Source organism: Rhinoraja longicauda, chromosome 24, assembly GCF_053455715.1.
Source record: "Rhinoraja longicauda isolate Sanriku21f chromosome 24, sRhiLon1.1, whole genome shotgun sequence".
Taxonomy (NCBI): domain Eukaryota; kingdom Metazoa; phylum Chordata; class Chondrichthyes; order Rajiformes; family Arhynchobatidae; genus Rhinoraja; species Rhinoraja longicauda.
Window position 1 is genome coordinate 18,921,607 of NC_135976.1, and position 22,104 is coordinate 18,943,710.

General features: G+C 47.2%; 1 protein-coding gene across 5 annotated transcripts in view; it reads right to left on the bottom strand.

Moving 5' to 3' along the window:
• celsr2 (cadherin, EGF LAG seven-pass G-type receptor 2) overlaps positions 1 to 22,104 on the bottom strand; it is a 198,603-nt gene that overhangs the window by 60,935 nt on the left and 115,564 nt on the right. For all 5 annotated transcript variants that reach the window (XM_078420733.1, XM_078420736.1, XM_078420735.1 and 2 more), the window contains exons 5-7: positions 19,657 to 19,745; positions 5,708 to 5,865; positions 389 to 552 (exon numbers count right to left, since the gene is read on the bottom strand). In XM_078420733.1, the coding sequence (XP_078276859.1) occupies positions 389 to 552; positions 5,708 to 5,865; positions 19,657 to 19,745 (411 nt within the window). The remainder of the gene's footprint in view (positions 1 to 388; positions 553 to 5,707; positions 5,866 to 19,656; positions 19,746 to 22,104) is intronic.

Genomic DNA, 22,104 nt, shown 5'->3' on the forward strand with positions numbered 1-22,104 from the left:
TATCTCTCTGAAATGGGATGAGGTGAAAGTGTTTGGGAACCTTTAGAAGCCCCATTGTACCAGTGCACGGTGGCGCGGCAGTAGAGTTGCTGCCTCACAGAGCCAGAGATCCGGGTTCAATCCTGACTACAGGTGCTGTCTGTATGGAGTTTGTACATTCTCCCTGGGACCCTGTGGATTTCCTCCAGGTGCTCCGGATTCGTCCCACATCCCAAAGACGTACAGGTTAGCAGGTTAATTGGCTTTGTTAAAATCATAAATTGTCCCTAGTGTGTTGGATAGTGCTTGTGTACGCGGTGATCGCTAGTCGGCGCGGACTCGGTGGTCCGAAGGTCTTGCATCTTGCATCTCTAGTCCAAAGCCCAAAAGTAAAGGTTTCTCACATTACCTGTCACTGTGCCGTTGTTTGCGATGAAATCAGCCAAATCGATTTGCTGGTTATCTATCAACAAGTTCTTCATGCATCCCATAAATTCATGGTTCTGGAGCGGAAAGTCTTCGGGCAGATTGGGAACACCACCGAGGAGAAGAGGCCCCGTCAAATCCAGGGACCTAGGAGCAAGATCAGGCGGTCTGAACTGTGTCTCTCTTGACATTAGCACCTTCACTCACACATCCTGTTTTATCAGCCACGCTGTTAAACTCGAGCCAATAACACACCTCTCTCTGTCACCTCATAGAGTTGCACAAGGTTATGAGAGCAATAGATCAGATAATGCACTGAGGTTTGGTTTAGTTTAATTTAGTTTAGTGTCACGTGTACCGAGGTACAGTTGAAAGCTTTATTTTTATCCAGAGTGGCGGAATAAAGAACCAAAGGACATGGATCTAAGGTGAGGTGGGGGAAAGATTTCACAGGAACCTGAGGGGCAACTTTTTTAAAACAAAGGACGGCGGGTGTATGGAACAAGCTGCCCAAAAGGGTAACTGAGGCAAGTACTATTGCAATGTTGAAGAAATATTTGGACAGATATGTGGAAGGGATAGGTTTAGAGGGATATAGGCCTGTTGGGACTAGTGTAATGGGGCATGTTGATGGGCTTGGACAAGTTGGGTCAAAGGGCCTGTTTCCACGCTGTATAATATCTTTATCAAGAGATAGGATGAATGTTAACATTGGCACTGACAACTGGGAAGCGGCTGCTGTATGGAGTTTGTACCTTCTCCCTGTGACTGCTTGGGCTTTCTCCCGGTGCTCCGCTTTCCTCCCACGCTCCAAAGATGTACAGGTAACTTGGTTAATTGGTTCTGGGAATTGTAAATTGCCCCTAGCGTGTAGGATAGTGCTAGTGTACAGGGTCAGCACAGACTTTGTGGGCCAAAGGGCCTGTGTGCACACTGCATCTCTAAAGTGTAAAGCCTGCTGGATCTCCCGGTTGCTAACCATTTAAATACCCCTTCCATTCGCGAACTGACCATTCTGTCCTGGGCCTCCTACATTGCCAGAATGAGGACACAACCCTCCCCATCCGCTCTCTCTTTCCTGTGTACCCTCCCCCCCCCCCCCCCCCCCCCCATCCCAGTGTTCTCCCACTAACTCACCCCACTTGTTCCCTCCCCTGACCCATATTCCCTTCCACCCACATAACTCCCTCTGGCTTTACATTTTACTCCTCCTCTTCTCTCCATATCTAACACCCTTTTGTCTTTTTTTCACCTCCAGCTTTTGCACTTACTCCACCCATCGGCTAACCAACCCCCTCTCCCCCCTCACCTGTATCCACCTATCACTTACAAGGCTATATCCCACCCCCACCTCTCTTATCCGGATGGGGGCAGTGAGAGTTGTGATGGGTAACTAACCTTCAATGAGCAATGTTGGAAAATGTGGGTGTTTGACTTGTTTGAATTTAATGTCCGTTGCCAACACACACATATCTGGCTGAGGTGGTTATTTAGGGAGTAAAGTCAGTCACCTTTGGGATGGGCAATACAACAGTGGACAAGGAAAGAAAGAGATCGGAAGGAACACGTCCTTGGAACAGTATCGTGTAGGAAGGAACTGCAGGTGCCGGTTTACACTGAAGATAGACACAAAATGCTGGAGTAGCTCAATAGGACAGGCACCATCTCTGGTGAGAAGGAATGGGTGGCGTTTCGGGTTGAGTCTAAAGAAGGGTCTCGACCCAAAACCTTACCCATTCCTTCTCTCCAGGGATGCTGCCTGTCCCGCTGAGTTATTCTAGCATTTTGTGTCTATCTTTGATAGAACAGTATAGCACAGGAACAGGCCCTTCGGCCCACAATGTCCATACTGAACATAATGCCAAGAGAAAGTCATCTCTTCTACCAGCACGTGATCCATATCCCTCCACTCCCTGCATGTATCCAAGTGCCTATCTAAAAGTCTCTTAAATGCCACTATTGTATCTCGTATCATACCAACTTCCGCTGCCACCGCTTGCAGTGGGTTCCAGGCTCCCACGACCCTCTGTTTAAAAAACTCAAGAATCTCCATTAAACTTTGCCCCTCCCACCTTAAAGCTATGTTTTAGTTTCTAGTTTCGTTTTAGAGATACAGGGTGGAAACAGGCCCTTCAGCCCACCGAGTCCGCACCGATCCCTGTACACTAGCACCATCCCACACATTGGGGACACTTTACAATTTTACTGAAGCTAATTAAGCTACAAACTTGGAGTGTGAGGAAGCCGGAGCACCTGGAGAAAACCCACAGGGTGATCGTATAAACTCCATATAGACAGCCACCATAGTCAGGTTCAGACCTGGGTCTCTGGTGCTGTAAGACAGCTACTCTACCGCTGTGCCACTGTGCTGCTCGCCCTGGGGAAAAAGTTCTTACCATCTCCCTGCTTATGCCACTCATAATTTCATGTATTTCTATCAGGTCTCCTCTCAGCCTCCAAAGCTCCGCAGAACATAATCCAGTGTGGCATTATTACTGGATTGAGTAAAGAAAGAGCAATACTAGGGATGGCTCCAGGGAATCAATCAAAGCAAAAGAATTCCAAACATCTGCCCCCCCCCCAAGATAAATGAGGACGGGATAGTTTAGCAGAGCATGTTGAGATTCGTAGGAAACCTCATTCAATTGTGTTTGAAATTCCACGGTAGGACATTATGAATCACATCTGAAACAGCGTCGGAAAAGAACTGCAGATGCTGGTTTAAATCGAAGGTCGACACAAAATGCTGGAGTGACTCAGTGGGTCAGGCAGCATCGCGGGAGAGAAGGAATGGGTGACGTTTCAGGTCGAGACCCTTCTTCAGGCTGTCTACATGTGAAACAGTGACTGGAGGGCACTTTACTGGCATCTCACTTTGTGGTAAATAGAGAATTTAAAATAAACTGGCATGAGTCAACTTGATCATTAATGCCGCTGCTAGACATCAAAATACATTTATCGATGAATAGGATAGATTTCAATGGTTTCTTTAGCGTCATGTGTACTAAGGCACAGTGCAATGTTTGGGAGGGAACTGCAGAAGCTGGTTTAAACTGTAGATGAACATAAAATGCTGGAGTAACTCAGCGGGACAGGCAGCATCTCCGAAGAGAAGGAATGGGTGACGTTTCTTCAGACTGAGAGTCGGGGGAGGTTCAGAGATAAGGAAGTGTAAGGTGTGAGAACTAGACATCAAAGGGTGTGCAGATCAAGGAAGATATAGAATAGATCATTGTTAGCTAGGAGAAGGTAACAACAAAGCAAACAGAGATAAAATGTAATCAGGGACAGTCAGACTGTTCAGAGAACTGGGAAGGGGGAGGGATGGAGAGATAGGGGAAGCAAGGGTTACTTGAAGTTAGAGAAGTCAATATTCATACCACTGGGGTGTAAGCTGCCCAAGCGAAATATGAGGTGTTGTTCCTCCAATTTGCACTGGGCCTCACTCTGACAATGCAGGAGGACAGAAAGGTCAGTGTGGGAATTAGAGGGGGAGTTAAAGTGCTGAGTAACCGGAAGATCAGGTAGGTTTAGGTGGGCTGAGCGGAGATGTTCAATGAAACGATCGCCAAGCCTGCGCTTGGTCTCGCAAATGCACAGGAGTACACACCTGGAACAGCAGATACAGTAGATGAGGTTGGAGGATGCGCAGGTGAACCTCTGCCTTGCCTGAAAAGATTGTCTGGGTCCTTGGACAGAGTCGAGGGGGGAGGTATAGGGACAGGTGTTGCATCTCCTGCGGTTGCAGGGGAAAGGGTGTGGTTTGGTTGGGAAGGAACGAGTTGACCAGACAGTTGCGGAGGGAAAGGTCTCTGCGGAAAGCAGAAAGGGGGTGGAGATGGGAAGATGTGGCTCGAGGTGGAATCCCATTGGAGGTGCCGAAAATATCGGAGGATTATGTGCTGTATGCGACGGCTGATGGGGTGAAAGGTGAGGACTAGGGGGACTCTGTCCCTGTTGCAACTGTGGGAGGGGGAGCAAGGATGGAGTTGCGGGATATCGAGGAGATCCTAGTGAGGGCCTCATCGATGATAGAAGAGGGGAACCCCCGTTCCCTAAAGAATGAGGACATCTCAGATGTCCTGGTGTGGAACACCTCATCGTGGATGCAGATGCAGCATAGACAGAGGGATTGGGAGTAGGGGATAGAGTCTTTGCAAGTGAAAGGGTGGGAGAAAGTGTAGTCTAGATAGCTGTGGGAGTCAGTAGGTTTATGAGAGATGCCAGTTAATTGTCTAGCTCCTGTGACGGAGACAGTGAGATCAAGAAACGGTAGGGAGATATCAGAGACGGTCCAATTGTCTATCTAGAGTGAAATGCTTCTTTTGCAACCTGCTCAGCGAGACCATCACCATACTTAACCACAATCCACATTTTGGAGGATGTGGGCCAGATGTGTCAAGGTCAGTTTTGTTAGGGGAAGGTTCCATTTAGTTTTAGTTTTAGAGATACAGTGCGGAAACAGGCCCTTCGGCCCACCGAGTCCTCACCGACCAGCGATCCCCGCACACTAATACTATCTACACACCCTAGGGACAATTTACCACTCTACCAAGCCAATTAACCTACAAACCTGTACGTCTTTGGAGTGTGGGAGGAAAGCGAAGATCTCAGAGAAAACCCACAGGAAGAATGTACAAACACCGTACAGGCAGCAACCGTAGTCAGGATCGAACCCGGGTTTCTGGCTCTGCAAGCCCTGTAAGGCAGCAACTCTACTGCTGCGCCACCGTTTAGTGAAAATTAAACATTTTCGGCACCTCCAATGGGATTCCACCACGAGCCACATCTTCCCATCTCCACCCCTTTCTGCTTTCCGCAGAGACCGTTCCCTCCGCAACTGTCTGGTCAACTCGTCCCTTCCCAACCAAACCACACCCTGACACCTTTGACGTGTCAATGAGAATAGTGCGGGTGATGTTGACTACATGGACAGTAGCCAGGCCTCCCACATGGAAGGTCCAGAAGGTAAACACCCATGGGACCCAGGACAATTTGGAAAATTGGATCCAAAATTAAGGTGGAATTAGGAATTAGGAAGCAGAGATGATGAATACGGGTCAATTTTGCAATGAGAAACTTGTGACATGCAAATGGAGAAGATCGAGGGGTGTTTCTCCACACTACATCTTGTTCAGTGCAGGTAACCTCAGCATTCGGCTAAACTTGGAGACTCTGTACAGGTCAGCTGGGCACTGAGCCATCAGAGTGGAAAACATCTTTTTTTTTTTTTAAAACAGCCACAATCTATAGGAACAACATGAAGAATTTTGAAAGTGCATTCTTTTTGGTTAAGACTTACTTTTTGGACCCGGACTGAGTTCCTTGCGCCGAACAGGAATAATTTCCAATTAAACTTCCGAAGCGCAACGCCACTGAGGTATCGCAGTCATCGACAGTAACTACGGCAACCTTCTGTTCGGAAGGTCCTTGGGGAACACCTGACTTCCCAATCATTGGCTGGAGGAGAAAGGAACAAGCATAGTTTGCAATTTGTTTTAAGATGAAGCGGGCGGCACAGTGACACAGCGGTAGAGTTTCTCACATGCAGCGCCAGAGACCCGGGTTCAATCCTGACCACGGATGCTGCCTACGCGATTACAGGGAGAACATACAAACTCTCCACGTATAGCATCTGTAGTCAGGATCGAACCCGGGTCTCTGGCGCTGTGAAGCAACACCTCTACCGCTGCGCCACCGTGCCACCCTTAAAGTTGCACAATTTATAAACCAATTTACGCAGTTCTTCCACTAGTTTCCCAAAATTGTACATTTGATTTCCAGCTCAAGTGCAACAATGGGAAGGAGCTGTTCTTGAACTTGGAGGTCGCAGTTTTCAGGCTCCTGTACCTTCTTCCCGAAGGTAGGAGCGAGATGAATGCGTGGCCAGGGTTGTGCGAGTCTTTGATGACATTAACTACCTAGTTGGGGTGGGAGCTGCTTTACGTCTTCGTCGTCCACCCTGGGTAGTTCTACAGAACTGGCAACATTTGCAGCAAAGCGTCAACTACGATACTCTGAAGTACCAATTGCCACTTTTGATTGTTGTAGTTGACATACGAAAGAAGATTTGAGGCAGCGCCCCCTGTAGATCCCTTTGATGGTGGGGAGGATGTATTGAACTTTCTGCAGCTGCATTATCCCAAGGTAGTTAGGTCTGTGCCCATGCATGTTAAACAAAGGTCAAGGTACAACTTTATTGCGTCTTCTGCACACCATTTCACATAGAGAAAGCACGGGGACAGCGCGCAAACCTTCTTGCATCTGGCACAAAAGCAAAAGCAACAACTCAAGAAAGTGAAACAAATGCACTGACAATTATACAGGTGCCATGAGAGTTTAGGGTATTGGTGCATGTTCAGTCCAGTTTCAATTCCATATTTTTTTAAATCATTCCCTTACATGTAAAATCTCTCTTGCAGCTCTCAAGATGTGCATTGCATCTATCCCAAGGTTTTCTTCATATTTCTAAAGATGTTCGATGGTGGGAACTAAGGATTTTTCGCTGCGGGGCAAGTTCTTTATGAGAAACAAATTAACTAAACCATGCATCAAATCCATTTACAAGCACATGAATATAAATTGCTTCAAAACATACTAAATGGGTTCAGCATACACGTGATGGACTGAACGGTCTGGTTCTGTGCTGCATGACTCTGTGACACCACTCACCACTCGAGTTATGAAATTAAGGACATATTAGAATTATAGAGTCAGTCATTCAGCGTGGAAACGGGCCCTTCGGCCCAACCTGTCCATGCTGACCAACATGCCCCATCTACACTAGTCCCACCTGCCTGCATTTGGCCCATATCCTATTAAACCTATCCTATCCATGTTACTGTCCAAATGTTTCTTAAACGTTGTGTTAACACCTGCCTCAACTACCTCCTTTCGCAGCTCGTTCCATACACCACCACTCTTTGTGTAGAAAAGTTGCCCCTCGAGTTTTTATGAAATCTTTCTCCCCTCACCTTAAACCAATGTCCACTGGTACTTGAATCCCCGACTCTGAGTTAGAGACTCTCTGTGCATTTACTCTATCTATTCCACTCGTGATCTTGTACACCTCTATATGATCACCTGCTCCGCCTCCTGAAATCCAAGGAAAAAATTCCGATCCTGCCCAACCTCAGCTTATAGCTCAGGTCCTTGAATCCTGGCACCATCCTTGTAATCCTTCCCAGTTTAACGACACCTCCCCTATATTCTCCCACTCATCCCATGAAAGTGTGACTCCTTTAACCAACAGGTAGAGTCAATCTGGAAAAGATACTTTTCCTCATTATTTTGGTGGATATCGAACATCTTGAAATGTTTACTTTATAAATGTATCATTTCGCCCAAAGGCTCATCTGAGCAAAATATTAATGCCTCCTTGCATTCCAGAAGTGTGATCATCTGTGTGTGACGCCACTCCAACAACTCCCCAACACCATGGCCTTTTTGGGCCTAACCAATTTGCTCGACATATAGTGCATTTGATTTATAGAGAACATAAACCTGACAGGATTTGCGAAACGCATTCATGTGGTTAGTTGTGTTGACACGGTTCTCCAACCTTGGGAATTCAACCAAATCTGCTCCCTCAATGCCGGCAGGTATATGGGAACAGCTTGAGATGATTTATCCAAAGGTAGTTCTGCTCTCAGTGGGAGGCACCTGACTTCAAAGTATTCCTTCTCCCTGATAAGAGTCATACAGAGTGCAAACTTTGGCCCAACTTGCCCACGCCGATCAACATGCCCCAGCTGCACTAGTCCTACCTACCTGTGTTTGGCCCATATCCACCAAAACCGTTCCTATCCATGTACCTGTTCAAAGGTCTCTTTAATGTTATGATAGCACCTGCCTCAGCCACCTCCTCCGGCAGCTCGTTCCATACACCCACCATCCTTCACGTTCCTAGCTTTCCCTCCTCAACTTAAACCTACATCCTCTGGTTCATGATTCCCCGACTCTGGGCAAGAGACTCTGTGCATTTACCTAATCTGTTCCTCTCATGATTTTGTACTCCCACGATTTTGAGCTCCAAAATGATCCAAGGAATTCAACCCAGCAATCCCATTCCACTGCTTGCTGCCCACGTGGACACACAGAGGAAGGAAGTGAATCCTTTTATTGGCCATGTAAAGGGGTTCTAAAGCAGTTACTTCTGCAGGAGAATCTTAATTCCATCTTGAGGAGGGTTGCAGTTGAAGAATAAGGGGTAGGCCATTTAGGACTGAGATGAGGAAAAAGAATTTCACCCAGAGTTGTGAATCTGTGGAATTCTCTGCCACAGAAGGCAGTAGAGGCCAATTCAAGAGAGAGTTAGATATAGCTCTTAGCATCGCGTCCTGTGTATTTGAAAACATTAGGGCTAAGGGAATCAAGGGATATGGGGAAAAAGCAGGAACGGGGTACTGACATTGAATGATCAGCCAAGATCATATTGAATGGTGGTGCTGCCTGGAAGGGCTTAATGGCCGACTCCTGCACCTATTTTCGATGTTTCTATGTTAATCAAAGCTCCCTTTTATAGAATTGAACAGGGCAAAGTGTGGGATTGACTGTATTTCTTCTCAAGGGTCCCAACCAGTGCTGGAGGAACTCAGCAGGTCAGGCATCAACAGGGCGATTTAGATTTTTTTTTTAGATTTAGAGATACAGCGCGGAAACAGGCCCTTCGGCCCACCGAGTCCGCGCCGCCCAGCGATCCCCGCACATTAACGCTATCCTACACACACTAGGGACAATTTTTACATTTACCCAGTCAATTAACCTACATACCTGTACGTCTTTGGAGTGTGGGAGGAAACCGAAGATCTCGGAGAAAACCCACACAGGTCACGGGGAGAACGTACAAACTCCGTACAGACGGCGCCCGTAGTCAGGATCGAACCTGAGTCTCTGGCACTGCTTTCGCTGTAAGGCAGCAACTCTACCGCTGTGCCACCGTGCCGCCCGTGCCGATATAGTGGTTCAGCAGTACAGTTGCTGCCTTACATTGCCAAAGACCCTGGTTCGATCCTGACCTTCGGGATATGGATTACTTGCAGGCAGATTAGTTGGTCTTGGCATCATGTTTGGCATGGACATTGTTGGCCGAAGGGCCTCTTACTGTGCTGTACCCCTCTCTGTCTCATGTTGTATGTTTGCCAAACACTCCATCTTGGAGAGACTGTTCCTTTAAAGACACATGCTGCTAGGGTTCAGTGGGCATTCGTTACCATCGGAAGCTTGAAAGGATTTAAGCAGCTCAAAAAGTTTGCAGGTCTAAACATTTCTCGAGTCCTTTGTTTGCCCCAGTGCTTCTTTATTCCCCGAGCATCCCTATACAACACTCGGCCGGCCTCCTCAAGACAAAAGCATACTTCATCTATCAGATCATCCTTTCAGCGGCCAGAAACCTCCAACGGCAACTGGCTAAGCTAAATGTTTTTCAGACCGAACAAAGGGCAATTGAATGGGAAACGATAATGCAAGGAACATTTCTTTTTATTGTCGACGTTCAAAAGCAGTGAGGAAATTAATTCAGAGAGGGAAGGGGAGAGATTGTAAATGTATAGAAACTTTCTGCATAAGTTGATTCCTGACTTTTTGCCAAACAATGTTATTTTATATTTGGCAACCAAATAAATGATGCATTATTTAGCCTGTAGTGTTATGAATGGAGTCTTGAATAACTCTCTCCCTTTCAACTATGTAGTCCTACAAGCAAACAGGCACTTGCTATAATTCCAGATCAGCTATATTAGTTTATTTACTGAAGAGTTTGGTCATTTCACCATGGCAATCCCCAGTCCAAATGCAAATAACTTTGACTGGAGCAATACTAAAAATGTTAAGATTAGCTTTGTAGCTTAGTTTAGATAGTTTAGAGATAGTTTAGAGATAGTTTAGAGATAGTTTAGAGATAGTTTAGAGATAGTTTAGAGATAGTTTAGAGATAGTTTAGAAATACAGCGCCGGACACACCGAGCCCGTGTCAACCAGCGATCACCCCGTACACTAACTCCATCCTACAGACTAGGGACAATTTAACCGAAGCCAATTAACCTGAGTGGTAACACATCATTAAAATCCTTTTTAATTTAGTTTAGTTTATCATCACATGTGTCAAGGTATAATGAGAAGCTTTTTTATTGCGTGCAGTCAGCGGAAAGACTATATATATATATATATAAATAATTACAATCAAACCATCCCCTGTGCACAGATACAGGATAATGGGAATAACGTTTAGTGCACGATAAAGTCCAGTAAAGCCCGATTAAAGATGATCTGAGGGTCTCCAATGAGAAAGATGGGAGGTCAGGACCACTCTCTAGTTGATAGCATGGTTCAGTTGCCAGAAACCAAGCCAGGGAGTTTGCTTTACTTAAAGCACCTATGTAAAATGATATCACAAACTATTGCATTTGCACCCAATTGATGTTGATTTTCTCTGACATTTCTTTTCCTTCCTGCATCAACGACGGATACCAAGGGATTAATTTGTCCTGCCGTATCTCAGCCAAGACATTGTTCTTCCTGCAAATCTAAATTGTGAATGTCAGCAAACTATATCTCTCTGGAGGCAGCCCGGCCAAGCCCAATGTCAGTAGCTAGGACAAATCGCTGAGTGGTAATTGCACGTAATTGTGCAAGGCTTCGAGAACGAGGTGGACCATCAAGGAATGAGGAAGGCCATCGCGGAGTGGGGGGAGGGGGGCAGAGTGGGGGGAGAGAGGCGAGAGCGAGGTGGACCAGCGAGCACAAAGAGGGGACCCGGCGGGGGGTGGAACGGAGGGAGGGAGGGAGGGGGTGGGTAGGTGCAAGAATGATTGGGGAACCAGGAGGGGGGGGGGGGGGGAGGTGCTGAGAACATGGGGGGGGGCGTGCGGTGGCAGGCAGAAGATGAGACTATTCGGTGAACTTATGCAACTTTGTCGGCGTCTGAAACATGGCAACGCCTGTGTACTGCCTAGGTGAGGTGTGCCGTATCATTTTACCGGGTTGTATGCAGAGCAAAGCATATCACTGCTTACCTACCTAGGTACACGTGACAATAAAGTATCAGTGAATCATCGCACACAAAACAAAATCAGATCAGACATTGTTATTGTCCCAGTACAGAAGCTATTTACAAGAGGCTTCTCAGAATAGACAATAGGTGCAGGAGGAGGCCATTCGGCCCTTCGAGCCAGCACCGCCATTCAATGTGATCATGGCTGACTGCTGAATACTGACTGCAATCAGTTTACTCAGATACTGAACAGGACCTGGTGATATCCTAGACTGGGCCTGTTCCACTGTCAACATTTATTAAATGAGTCACTGTTATGAATATTGGTGTGGTTTTGAAGGTGCTCCAAATGACACCAATACAGACAAATACCTCAAACAACTCTGGACCCTTGTGGTGGGATTTTCCTGCTCAATATTCTCCAGCCTGTGTTTATCTGCTTCTCCGTTGTAATGAACAAGATTCGTCAAGTCAAGGAAGTGCAAGGGCAGCAAGTCCTCCTCCCTTCTGTGAAATATTCTTTGATGTTTCCTAACCCAATATTTCCCTCCATTGCACTGCACACATTTGGTTGGTGAGTGAGGCCGCACTTGGAGTACTTGTTCAGCTCCGGTCACTCTGCTACAGGAAGGACGTCGTTAAGCTGGAAAGACTGCGGAAAAGGTTTACAAGGATGTTGCCAGGACTCAAGGGCCAGAGCTACAGGGCGAGGTTGGGCAGGCTAGGACTTTATTCATTGGAGCGCAGGAGGTTGAGGGATGATCTAATAAAGGTGTAAAAAAAATCCATGAAAGCAATAGAGAGAGAGAATGCATAGTCTTTTACCCAGAGTAGGGAAATCAAGAATTGGGTGACTTAGTTTTAAGGTGGGATAGGCAAGATTTAATAGGGTCCTGAGAACACCTTTTTCACTTAGAGGGTGGTGGGTGTGTGGAATGAGTTTCCAGTGTGGGTATTTGAGGTAGGTACTATGTGCATATAAAAGTCACGCGGACAGGTACATGGATAGGAAAGTTTAGAGGGATATAGGACAAATGCGGGCAGATGGGACTAGCTTAGATGAGGCCTTTTGGTTGGCATGGATACTGGGTCCTGTTTCCATGCTGTGTGTCTCATGAATCATCTATAAGCTGCTGAATTTCAAAAACCTCACTTGATTCTCTTAAACCAAGCATTAGTACAAATTGAGACCAATCCATTTCCAGTATTTTATACTTTGTCTGACAGTCCTAACTAATTGCAGCCACAAAGTGCTGGAGTAACTCAACCGATCAGGCAGCATCTCAGGAGAACATGGATAGGTGACGCATCGAGTCAGGACCCTTCTTCAGAATCAAAACGTCACACATCCATGTTCTCCTGAGATGCTGCCTGGCACGCAGAGTTACTCCAGCACTCAGTTTGTTCCTTTGTAAGCCAGCACCTGCAGTTTCTTGTTCCTAATCAGTTGTCAATTTGCAGGTTTTGATTCATGAATTCAAAGAGTTTCAAGCTGCAGTAAATAACAGTCTAATCTTATCAACAGAGTTTCTATGATGTGTAAGCGGACAGGCAGGAACAAGCTTAGCAAACAGCACATAATGTCTCGGGCTGTTTTTCAAACCAAGACATCTATTTCCCTGCCAGCCAACCAAAAATAATGACAGGTCTTTGATTTTAATCATGGGAATAAATTATGTGCGTTTTTTAAAATTAATGGCTTCATGGGTGTCTAAAATAACACAGCAAGTTGAAAGATATGAAGAACAAAAACAGTAAACTCCACTGCTCTTTTACTTCCCAGTTTGTTCCCGAGTTTCACAAAATTCTTTTGTAAAACCTTTTTTGTGGGTTCAAGAGGGAAGATGCAGTTGTCATCTTCACTAATTTAATCACAAAGGAGACACAAGGTTAGATACTGTAGGTGTGTGGCACCTCATCAAATGTTTCACCTCTACCCCATTGCGGACATTGGATTTTATCAACGGAACTGATGCGCAACTATGCTGAGAACTATATTCTGCACTCTCTCCCTTCCCCATTGCTCTAACTATTGTATTTATTTTGTCTCACACCTTTTTTTTTCATCTCTGACCTTTGTTCCACCATCTGCCTATCAAAGAACCCCCCCCCCCCCCCCCCCCCCGGATCGCCTATCCATGTTCTCCTGAGATGCTGCCTGATCGGCTGAGTTATTCCAGCACTTTGTGGCTGCAATTAGTTAGAACTGTCAGACAAAGTATAAAATACTGGAAATAAATTAGTGTCACGCTGTCCTGACCTGTGTTCACCTATTACCTTCCAGGATTTGTCCTGCCCTTCCATGCTTCCTTTAATTGCACAGTCTTTCTAAACGTAGAGTCTTTTGCCCAGAGTGAGGGAATCGAGATTTATGGTGGGCCGGGGGGGGGGGGGGGGGGGGTTAAGCTTTGATAGGAACCTGAGGGGTAACTTTTCTTAAAGGAAGAGTGGTGGGTGTATGGAATGAGCTGCCAGAAGAGGTAGTTAAGGCAGGTTTAGACAGATGCATGGATAGGGTAGGTTTAGAGGAATATGGGCCATATGCAGGCAGGTACGATTAGTGTAAGTGAGTCATGTTGGTCAGCGTGTGCCTGTTTCCACGCTGTGTGACTCTATCCATGCTCTCCAGAGATGCTGCCTGACCTGTTGAATTACTCCAGCACTTTATGTCCTTTTCGTTCCAAAAAAAACACGACTGGCTGAGAGCGAATCTGTGTGGAGGTGAAGGTTCAAATCCCTGAGCCCAGCGCCGTGAGTTCCAGAACACAGTTCACTTAAATTCAAAGAACGGGAAAAGCAACACAGCTAAGTTACCCGATCTGGTTATTTTGCAAAATTTCACACTGATGGATACTCCGTTAAATGCAAACACCTGGGACAGCATCAGAAAGAACAATTTCCTATCATTTCCCGACCAGGTCCAGTTACAGGACTTTAAAAATAAAAAACTATCTTCCGCATAGCCTCGCACAATAGCCAAAGGAAACACAATCCTTCAGCACTGTGCCAGAGGGTTCAAGTTCACATACCATGCATACTCAGAGACTGTGAAAGGGAGAGAGCGCCTCGTGTTTGTTTCATACGTCTCTGGGAAGCAACTGATGATCAGTCATGATCATATTGAATGGCGGTGCTGGCCTGAAGGGCTGAATGGCCTACTCCTGCACCCCTATTTTTCCACTTTTCAATGTTTCTAACTCCGCTGCTCTTAGAAAGGGCAAGAGCACGGTGGTGCAGCAGGTAGAGCTGCTGCCTCACAGCATCAGGGACCCGGCCTCGATCCTGTCTACTGGTGCTGTACAAGTATGTACGCTCTCCCCGTGACCGCGTGGGTTTTACCCGGGTGCTCTGGTTTCCTCCCACACTCCAATTGCTTCGGTAAAAATTAGAAATCGTCCCTAGTGCGTACAAGTTCACAAGTTACAACGGTAGAATTAGGCCATTTGGCCCATCGAGTCTATTCCGCTATTCAATCATGGCTGATCTCTGCCTCCCATTTTCCTGCCTTCTCCCAATAACCCTTGACACCCGTTCTGACCAGGAATTTGTAGGGTGGTGCTAGTGTACGGGGTGATTGTTGGTCGGCACAGACTCGGTGGGCCACAGGGCTTGTGTCCGCGTTGTATCTCTGAACTATATGCAGTGGTGCAGCTGTTAGAGCTGCTACCTCACAACCCCAGAGCCCCGGCCACAATCCTGTCCGTGTGGAGTTTGAACGTTCTTCCTATTGCTGGTGGATTGTCCTAGAACCTCAGTTGGTTCACTGCCTTACTTTAGGGAAGAAAATGCCTCAACCAATCTTGCCTACAGGCCGCGCCAGTCCTAACCCGGCGTAATAGACCCTTGATTGCCCTCTGATGTGCTTCATATAGTCACTCACTTAAACAGGAGCACTGGGAACATTACTGACCGAGTCTAGGAGTTGCAACCATAATGCCTCTCAGCGGCTCAGTGAATCACTGGTAGAATTAATGCCTCACAGCACCAGAGACACGGGTTCCATCCTGAGGAGGAGACCGGAGATAACCCATGCGGTCACAGGGAGAACGTATAATCTCTGCACAGACAGCTCCCGTAGTCAGAATCAAGCCGGGACTGTAAGGCGGCAACTCTACCACTGCGTCACTGTGCTGTGTCAATAACATCCGTGTCAATTTGCAAAATAATAGATGTTGGCGGTTGAAGGTTAATGAAGAAGGGACTGGCATCCGAGCAGTTTAATTATAACAGGTCCATGGGGCAGCCTGTGAGCAGTCGTGCTCTGACTGAGCCATGCCGCTGGCTGTGTCAACATTGCATTCACAGCTGTCAACTGACACTTGGAGCATTGTAACGTCTGCTTCCATCAAACCTCAACATTGCGAGCCAGTCGTTCCCCACGCATCCCGGCCACGCTCTCGTTTCACCCCCACCATCAGGAGGAAGGTACAGAAGCTTGAAAACCGTGACCTCCACGTTCAAGAACAGCCTCTTCCCAACAACCTTTTAGAGAGCGACACAGTGGTGCAGCAGTAGAGCTGCTGCCTCACAGCGCCAGAGACCCGGGTTCCATCCTGACCACTGGCGCTGCCTGTACGGAGTTTGTACGTTCTCCCCGTGACCGCGTGGGTTTCCTCCGGGAGCTCTGGTATCCTCCCACACTCCAAAGATGTGCAGGTTTGTAGGTTAATTGGTCTCTGTAACTTGCATGGGTGCATGGGTGATCGATGCAAGTAGTGCATGGGTGCATGGGTGATCGATGCAAGTAGTGCATGGGTGATCGATGGTTGGCACAGTCTTAGTGAGCCGAAGGACCTGTTCCAATGCTGTATCTGTAAACTAAACTAAACCAAACCATCAGGCTGTTGAACACTGCACAATAATATCCTCAGCTGTGAACTATGAGCGACCTTGATTGCATTTCAGGCTTTTTGCATTGGTATTCTTTAGTTTAGTTTAGTTTAGTTTAGAGATACAACGCAGAAACAGACACTTCAGCCCACCGGGTCCACACCGACAAACAATCCCTGCACATTAACACTATCCAACACACACTCGGGACAATTTTACATTCATACAAAATCAATTAACCTGCAAACCTGCACGTCTTTGGAGTGTGGGAGGAAACCGAAGATCTTGGAGAAAACCCAAGCAGGTCATGGGGAGAACGTACAAACTCCGTACAGACAGCACCCACAGTCAGGATCGAACCCGGGTCTCTGGCACAGTAAGGCAGTATCTCTACCGCTACGCCACCATGCCCCCCAAATGGAGATTTTGATTTGCTGATTTTATTTTTTGTTTGTTATGTTATCTACCGGCACTGTGTTTCCATTCTGCTGCAAGTGAGAATACCATTGTCCCGTTGTTGGTGCATAACACAAACAGTCTTGACCTTCCTTCATTAGTCTGTGACAAGGCATCACTCTGCATTATGTTCAGTGTGGGTCATTCCATCATCAATGACGACTTCTGCTCATTTTGCAGCTAATTTCCGAGGTGCTGTCTCCCAGAAATGATGTGCCGACTGGAAGGATGCTCAAAGTCAGACAAGCTTTTGCTGAGGCGGGCTCTCACAGTCGGTGCATACTGTGCATACTGATGCAGCGTCTGCAACTCTCTGAGGAGCTGGGCAGTGTTCCATCAAATAAACGCAGCCATAACATTCCTCCGCCAGCCAAAGGCCTGGCTTGGCAATTCTGTGCCCAGGCAGCATGGAAGGACTGGACGTGCACACCGTTTACACGGTTTCCACAACTTTTACACAGTTTCCACATCATTTTACACAGTTTCCACACCATTTTACACAGTTTCCACACCATTTTACACAGTTTGCAGGTCATTTTACAATGTGCACTCCATTTCACACAGTTTGCATATCAGTTTACACAGTTTACACACCATTGCACGATTTTTGCACTACCTGTTGTACTTATGTACGGCTTGATTGCATCATGTTTTGTATGGTTTGACTGGACACAAACAAAGCTACTCGCCAGATCCACATACTGGTGGCAATAATAAACCAGTAATAAACCAATACCAAATCAACATAAATATTAATGCAACAAACATCCAACACAACCCAATATCCGCACCCCAATTTATCACTCTTCATAAACGATCAACCATCAACCATCAACCATCAACCATCAACCTTCTCCCACTGCTTCCAGTGGTCAGAAGCTTCATGGATGAGGCCTATTAAAACTTACAGAATTAAATTGAAACACGCTAGATGCAGGAAATATGTTCCCAATGTTGGGGGAGTCCAGACAAGGGGCCACAGTTTACGAATAAGGGGTAGGCCATTTAGAACTGAGATGAGGAAAAACTTTTTCACCCAGAGAGTTGTGAATTTGTGGAATTCTCTGCCTCAGAAGGCAGTGGAGGCCAATTCTCTGGATGCTTTCAAAAGAACGTTAGATAGAGCTCTTAGGGCTAGCAGAATCAAGGGGTATGGGGAGAAGGCAGGAACAGGGTACTGATTGTGGATGATCAGCCATGATCACGTTGAATGGCACTGCTGGCTCGAAGAGCTGAATGGCCTACTCCTGCACCTATTGTCTATGTATCTATGTATGTCTCTAAGAAACATTATGGCAACCTGGAATAACATTTGAACTCTTAAATTACAACCAATGATCCAAATCTGGCAAATAACTCAAATTGCACAACACACAGGAATATAACTTTGACCACTTGTGGAAAGGTGCTTTGAGCAGATACACATCACATGTTTAAGTGTGCATCCTGGACATGTTTAATGATCACAGTGGCTGGGGTTACAGTGGCCGGGGTTGCAGTGGCCGGGGTCGCAGTGGCCGGGGTCGCAGTGGCCGGGGTCACAGTGGCCGGGGTCACCGTGGCCGGGGTCACAGTGGCCGGGGTCACAGTGGCCGGGGTCACAGTGGCCGGGGTCACAGTGGCCGGAATCACAGTGGCCGGAATCACAGTGGCCGGGGTTACAGTGGCCGGGGTTACAGTGGCCGGGGTTACAGTGGCCGGGGTTACAGTGGCCGGGGTTACAGTGGCCGGGGTTACAGTGGCCGGGGTTACAGTGGCCGGGGTTACAGTGCCTGGCGTTACAGTGCCTGGCGTTACAGTGCCTGGCGTTACAGTGCCCGGCGTTACAGTGGCCGGGGTTACAGTGCCCAGGGTTACAATGCCCGGCGTTACAGTGCCCGGCGTTACTGTGCTTACACTGTGACGCACTGTGCACACCCATTTGTCCAGAACCTGTTGTGCTGCTTGGAAACCACAATGAACCATAGACACTGCCCAGTCCATCGCGGGTACTGACCTCCCCACCAGCGAGTGGATGTACAGGAGGCGCTGCCTCAGAAAGGCAGCCAGAACCGTTAGAGAACCAAACCACTCTGGCCACACTCTCAACTCACTGCGACCATCAGCAAGAAGGTACAGTTGCCTGAAAACTGTGACCTCCAGTGTCAATAACAGCTTCTCCCCTGCAACCATCAGGCTCTTGAACATTACTAAACACTAACCCGTGAACCATCTTCTATCTATGGTTGCACCAAGGACTTCGGACTTGCCTACCTCGATCACCCACAACTCTTCCTGTTTTCATGCCTAGTTTGAAAACTCGAATGTCCAGGAACGAGGGAGATTATAGAAGTGGTGGACATTGGCCGGTCCATCACGGGTTCTTTTCTCACCACCAGAGAAGGGATCTGCAGGAGTAGCTGTCTTAAAATGGCAAGCAGCATCATCAGAGACCCACACCATCCTGGCCACGCTCTCATATCACTCCCACCATTGGGAAGAAGGTACAAGAGTCTGAAAACTATGACCTCCAGGTTCAAGAACTGCTTCTTCCCAACAACCCGAACACTACACAACAATAACCTCAACTATGAACTATAGACTGTTTACACTGAGTCTTTCAGATTTTGTTATATACTAGAATTGCGGTTATTATTTGTATTTAATTTTTGTTTATTATATATTATCTATTATGTTCAGCGTCCAATGGTCTGCTGTGTGCCCACTGCAAGTAATAATGACTGTTTCATTGTCGGTACGTATGACAATTAAAAGTTCATGTTCGTAAGTCATAGGAGCAGAAAGAGGCCATTTGGCCTATTGAGACTACTCTGCCATTCGATCATGGCTGATCGATCTTTCCCTCTCAACTCCATTATCCTGCCTTAGCACCCTCACTGATCAAGAACCTTTCAATCTCAAGAAGTCAACACTCTTGGCTTGACGGAACCAACAACTGAGTACATTGCCGGGCTTGCCAAGGTTTACATGCTGACCTTGTTGTAGTAGTGGAGATGGACCGTGTGCCACTGGCCGTCGCTCACACCGCCAGGGATGTACGGGGAGACCATTGATGTCGACTCACCTGTTGGGAAGCAAAACAGTGACACACCTGGATGAGACAAGATTCCCTCCATACTTACTCGGCAGATTATTCAATAGTTTTGTTTGAGAGATACAGCGTGGAAACAGGCCCTTCGGCCCACCGAGTCCGCGCCGTCCAGCGATTACCGTCCACTAGTTCTATCCAACACATCAGGGAAAGTATGCCGAGACCAATTAACCTACAAACCCGCACGCCTTTGGGAAGTGGGAGGAAACCGGAGCACCCGGAGAAAACCCACGTGGTCACAGGGGTAACATTCAAACGCCACCCGCAGGCAGCAGCCGAGGTCAGGATCGAACCTGGGTCTCTGGTGCTGTGAGGCAGCAGCTCTACCGCTGCGCCACTCTGCCGCCCTAGATACCCAAGCTTAATTTAGTTTATTGTCACGTGTACCGAGGTACAGTGAAAAACTTTTGTTGACATCCACAGTGCACACTAATAGTGAAGTTCATCACAGCTGACTTTGATCCTAGTCTCACCGACGGTCAGACTGCTGATCGTACAGTGGATATCTTTTTTCCAGAGAGGACTGGGATTCACACCAGGAGGTTCATCAAGTACGTGTTTACAGCTGCAGGGCAGAATCGTTGTGACACAAAGACTCCCACTGGCATATCCCTCCCCTAGAGCATTCAAGGAACAGCGGAACAGTTAGAGGAGCAGGATCCGTTTACTGTCAGCAGCCATACTGTCAGCAGATGCCAGTTAATATGCAACTTAAATATTTATAGCAAACCATTGGGGGACTGAGTGATGCTCCACTGAAACTTGGCTGCCTGCCGTTTAACCATTCTAACTCCCCTTCCCATTCCAATACTTTCTGTCCCGAGCCTCTTCCTTTGACAGAGCGAGGCCACACACAAAATGGAGGAACAGCACATCATAACTTGGGTAATAGTGGTATGACCATTGGGAATTCTCCAATTTTAGGTCGGCAAACCCACCCTCCTCAATCCCTTTGTGTCATTCTGCACAGAAATGGGCCATTTGGCCCAACTCATCCATGCCTACCCAGATGCCCCATCTACGACATTCCCCATTTGGCCCAACTCATCCATGCCTACCCAGATGCCCCATCTACGACATTCCCATGTCCACACGTCCCTCTAAATTTTCCCCATCCATGTACCTGTCCAAGTTGTCCAAGCACTTGTTAGCTACTAGATGTTAACACTGGTTTAATAATTCATTTCTTGCACATTTAGCTGGTCTGTAGGTTCCCATTAGCTTTAACACACTTTGAGGGGATCCGAGGGGACTAGTTGCCACCCAGAGAGCCTGGAGTTCACAACCAGAGAGTGGTGGAGGCAGGGTCACTGGCAGCAGTCAAACTGTGCCCGGTCCAGAGGGACAAAGTTTTAGGGGTAACATGAGGGGGAACTTCTTTACTCAGAGGGTTGTGGCTGTATGGAATGGGCTTCCGGTGGAAGTGGTGGAGGCTGGCTCGATTTTATTATTTAAGAGTAAATTGGATAGGTATATGGATAGGAGGGGATTGGAGGGTTATGGTCTGAGTGCAGGTAGATGAGACTAGGTCAGGGAGAATGGTCGGCGTGGACTGGTAGGGCCGGACAGGCCTGTTTCCATGCTGTAGTTGTTATATGTTTGTTATATGTTAAATCGTGAAGGTATAGACGGCCACAAGCCAAGTGCTGGAGATGGGATTGATGCCCACTTGTCAGCCCAGATGGGCCGAATTGCCTGTTTCCTTGATCTCTAGTAGATAGAGAGCACCTCAAATATCATCATCAGATCACAAGGCATAGGAGCAGAATTGGGCCATTCAGCCCATCGAGTCAGCTCCGCCATTCAATCATGGCCGATCTATTTTTCCATCCCAACCCCATTCTCCTGTCTTCTCTCGTAAACTTTGACACCCTTAGTAATCAAGAACTATCATTCTCCGCTTTAAAAATACCCAGTGGCTAGACTTCCACAGCTGTCTGTGGCAATGTATTCTACAGATTCACCATCCTCTGACTGAAGAAATCACTCATCATTTCCTTTCTGAAGGTACTTCCTTTTATTCTGAAGGTGGCACAGTGACACAGCAGTGGAGTTGCTGCCTTACAGCACCGGAGACCCGGGTTTGATCATGACTACGTTTGCACGTTTTCCCTGGGACTGCGTGGGTTTTCTCTGTGTGTCCGGTTTCCTCCCACACTCCAAAGACGTACAGGTCTGTAGGTTAATTGGTTTCTGTAAATCGTCCATAGTGTGTAGCATAGTGCTAGTGTAATGATCGCTGGTCGGCACAGACTCGGTGGGTCGAAGAGCTTGTTTCCACGCTGTATCTCTAAAGTCTAAAGTCTTCCTCCTCAGCGCAGGTCTCCATCTT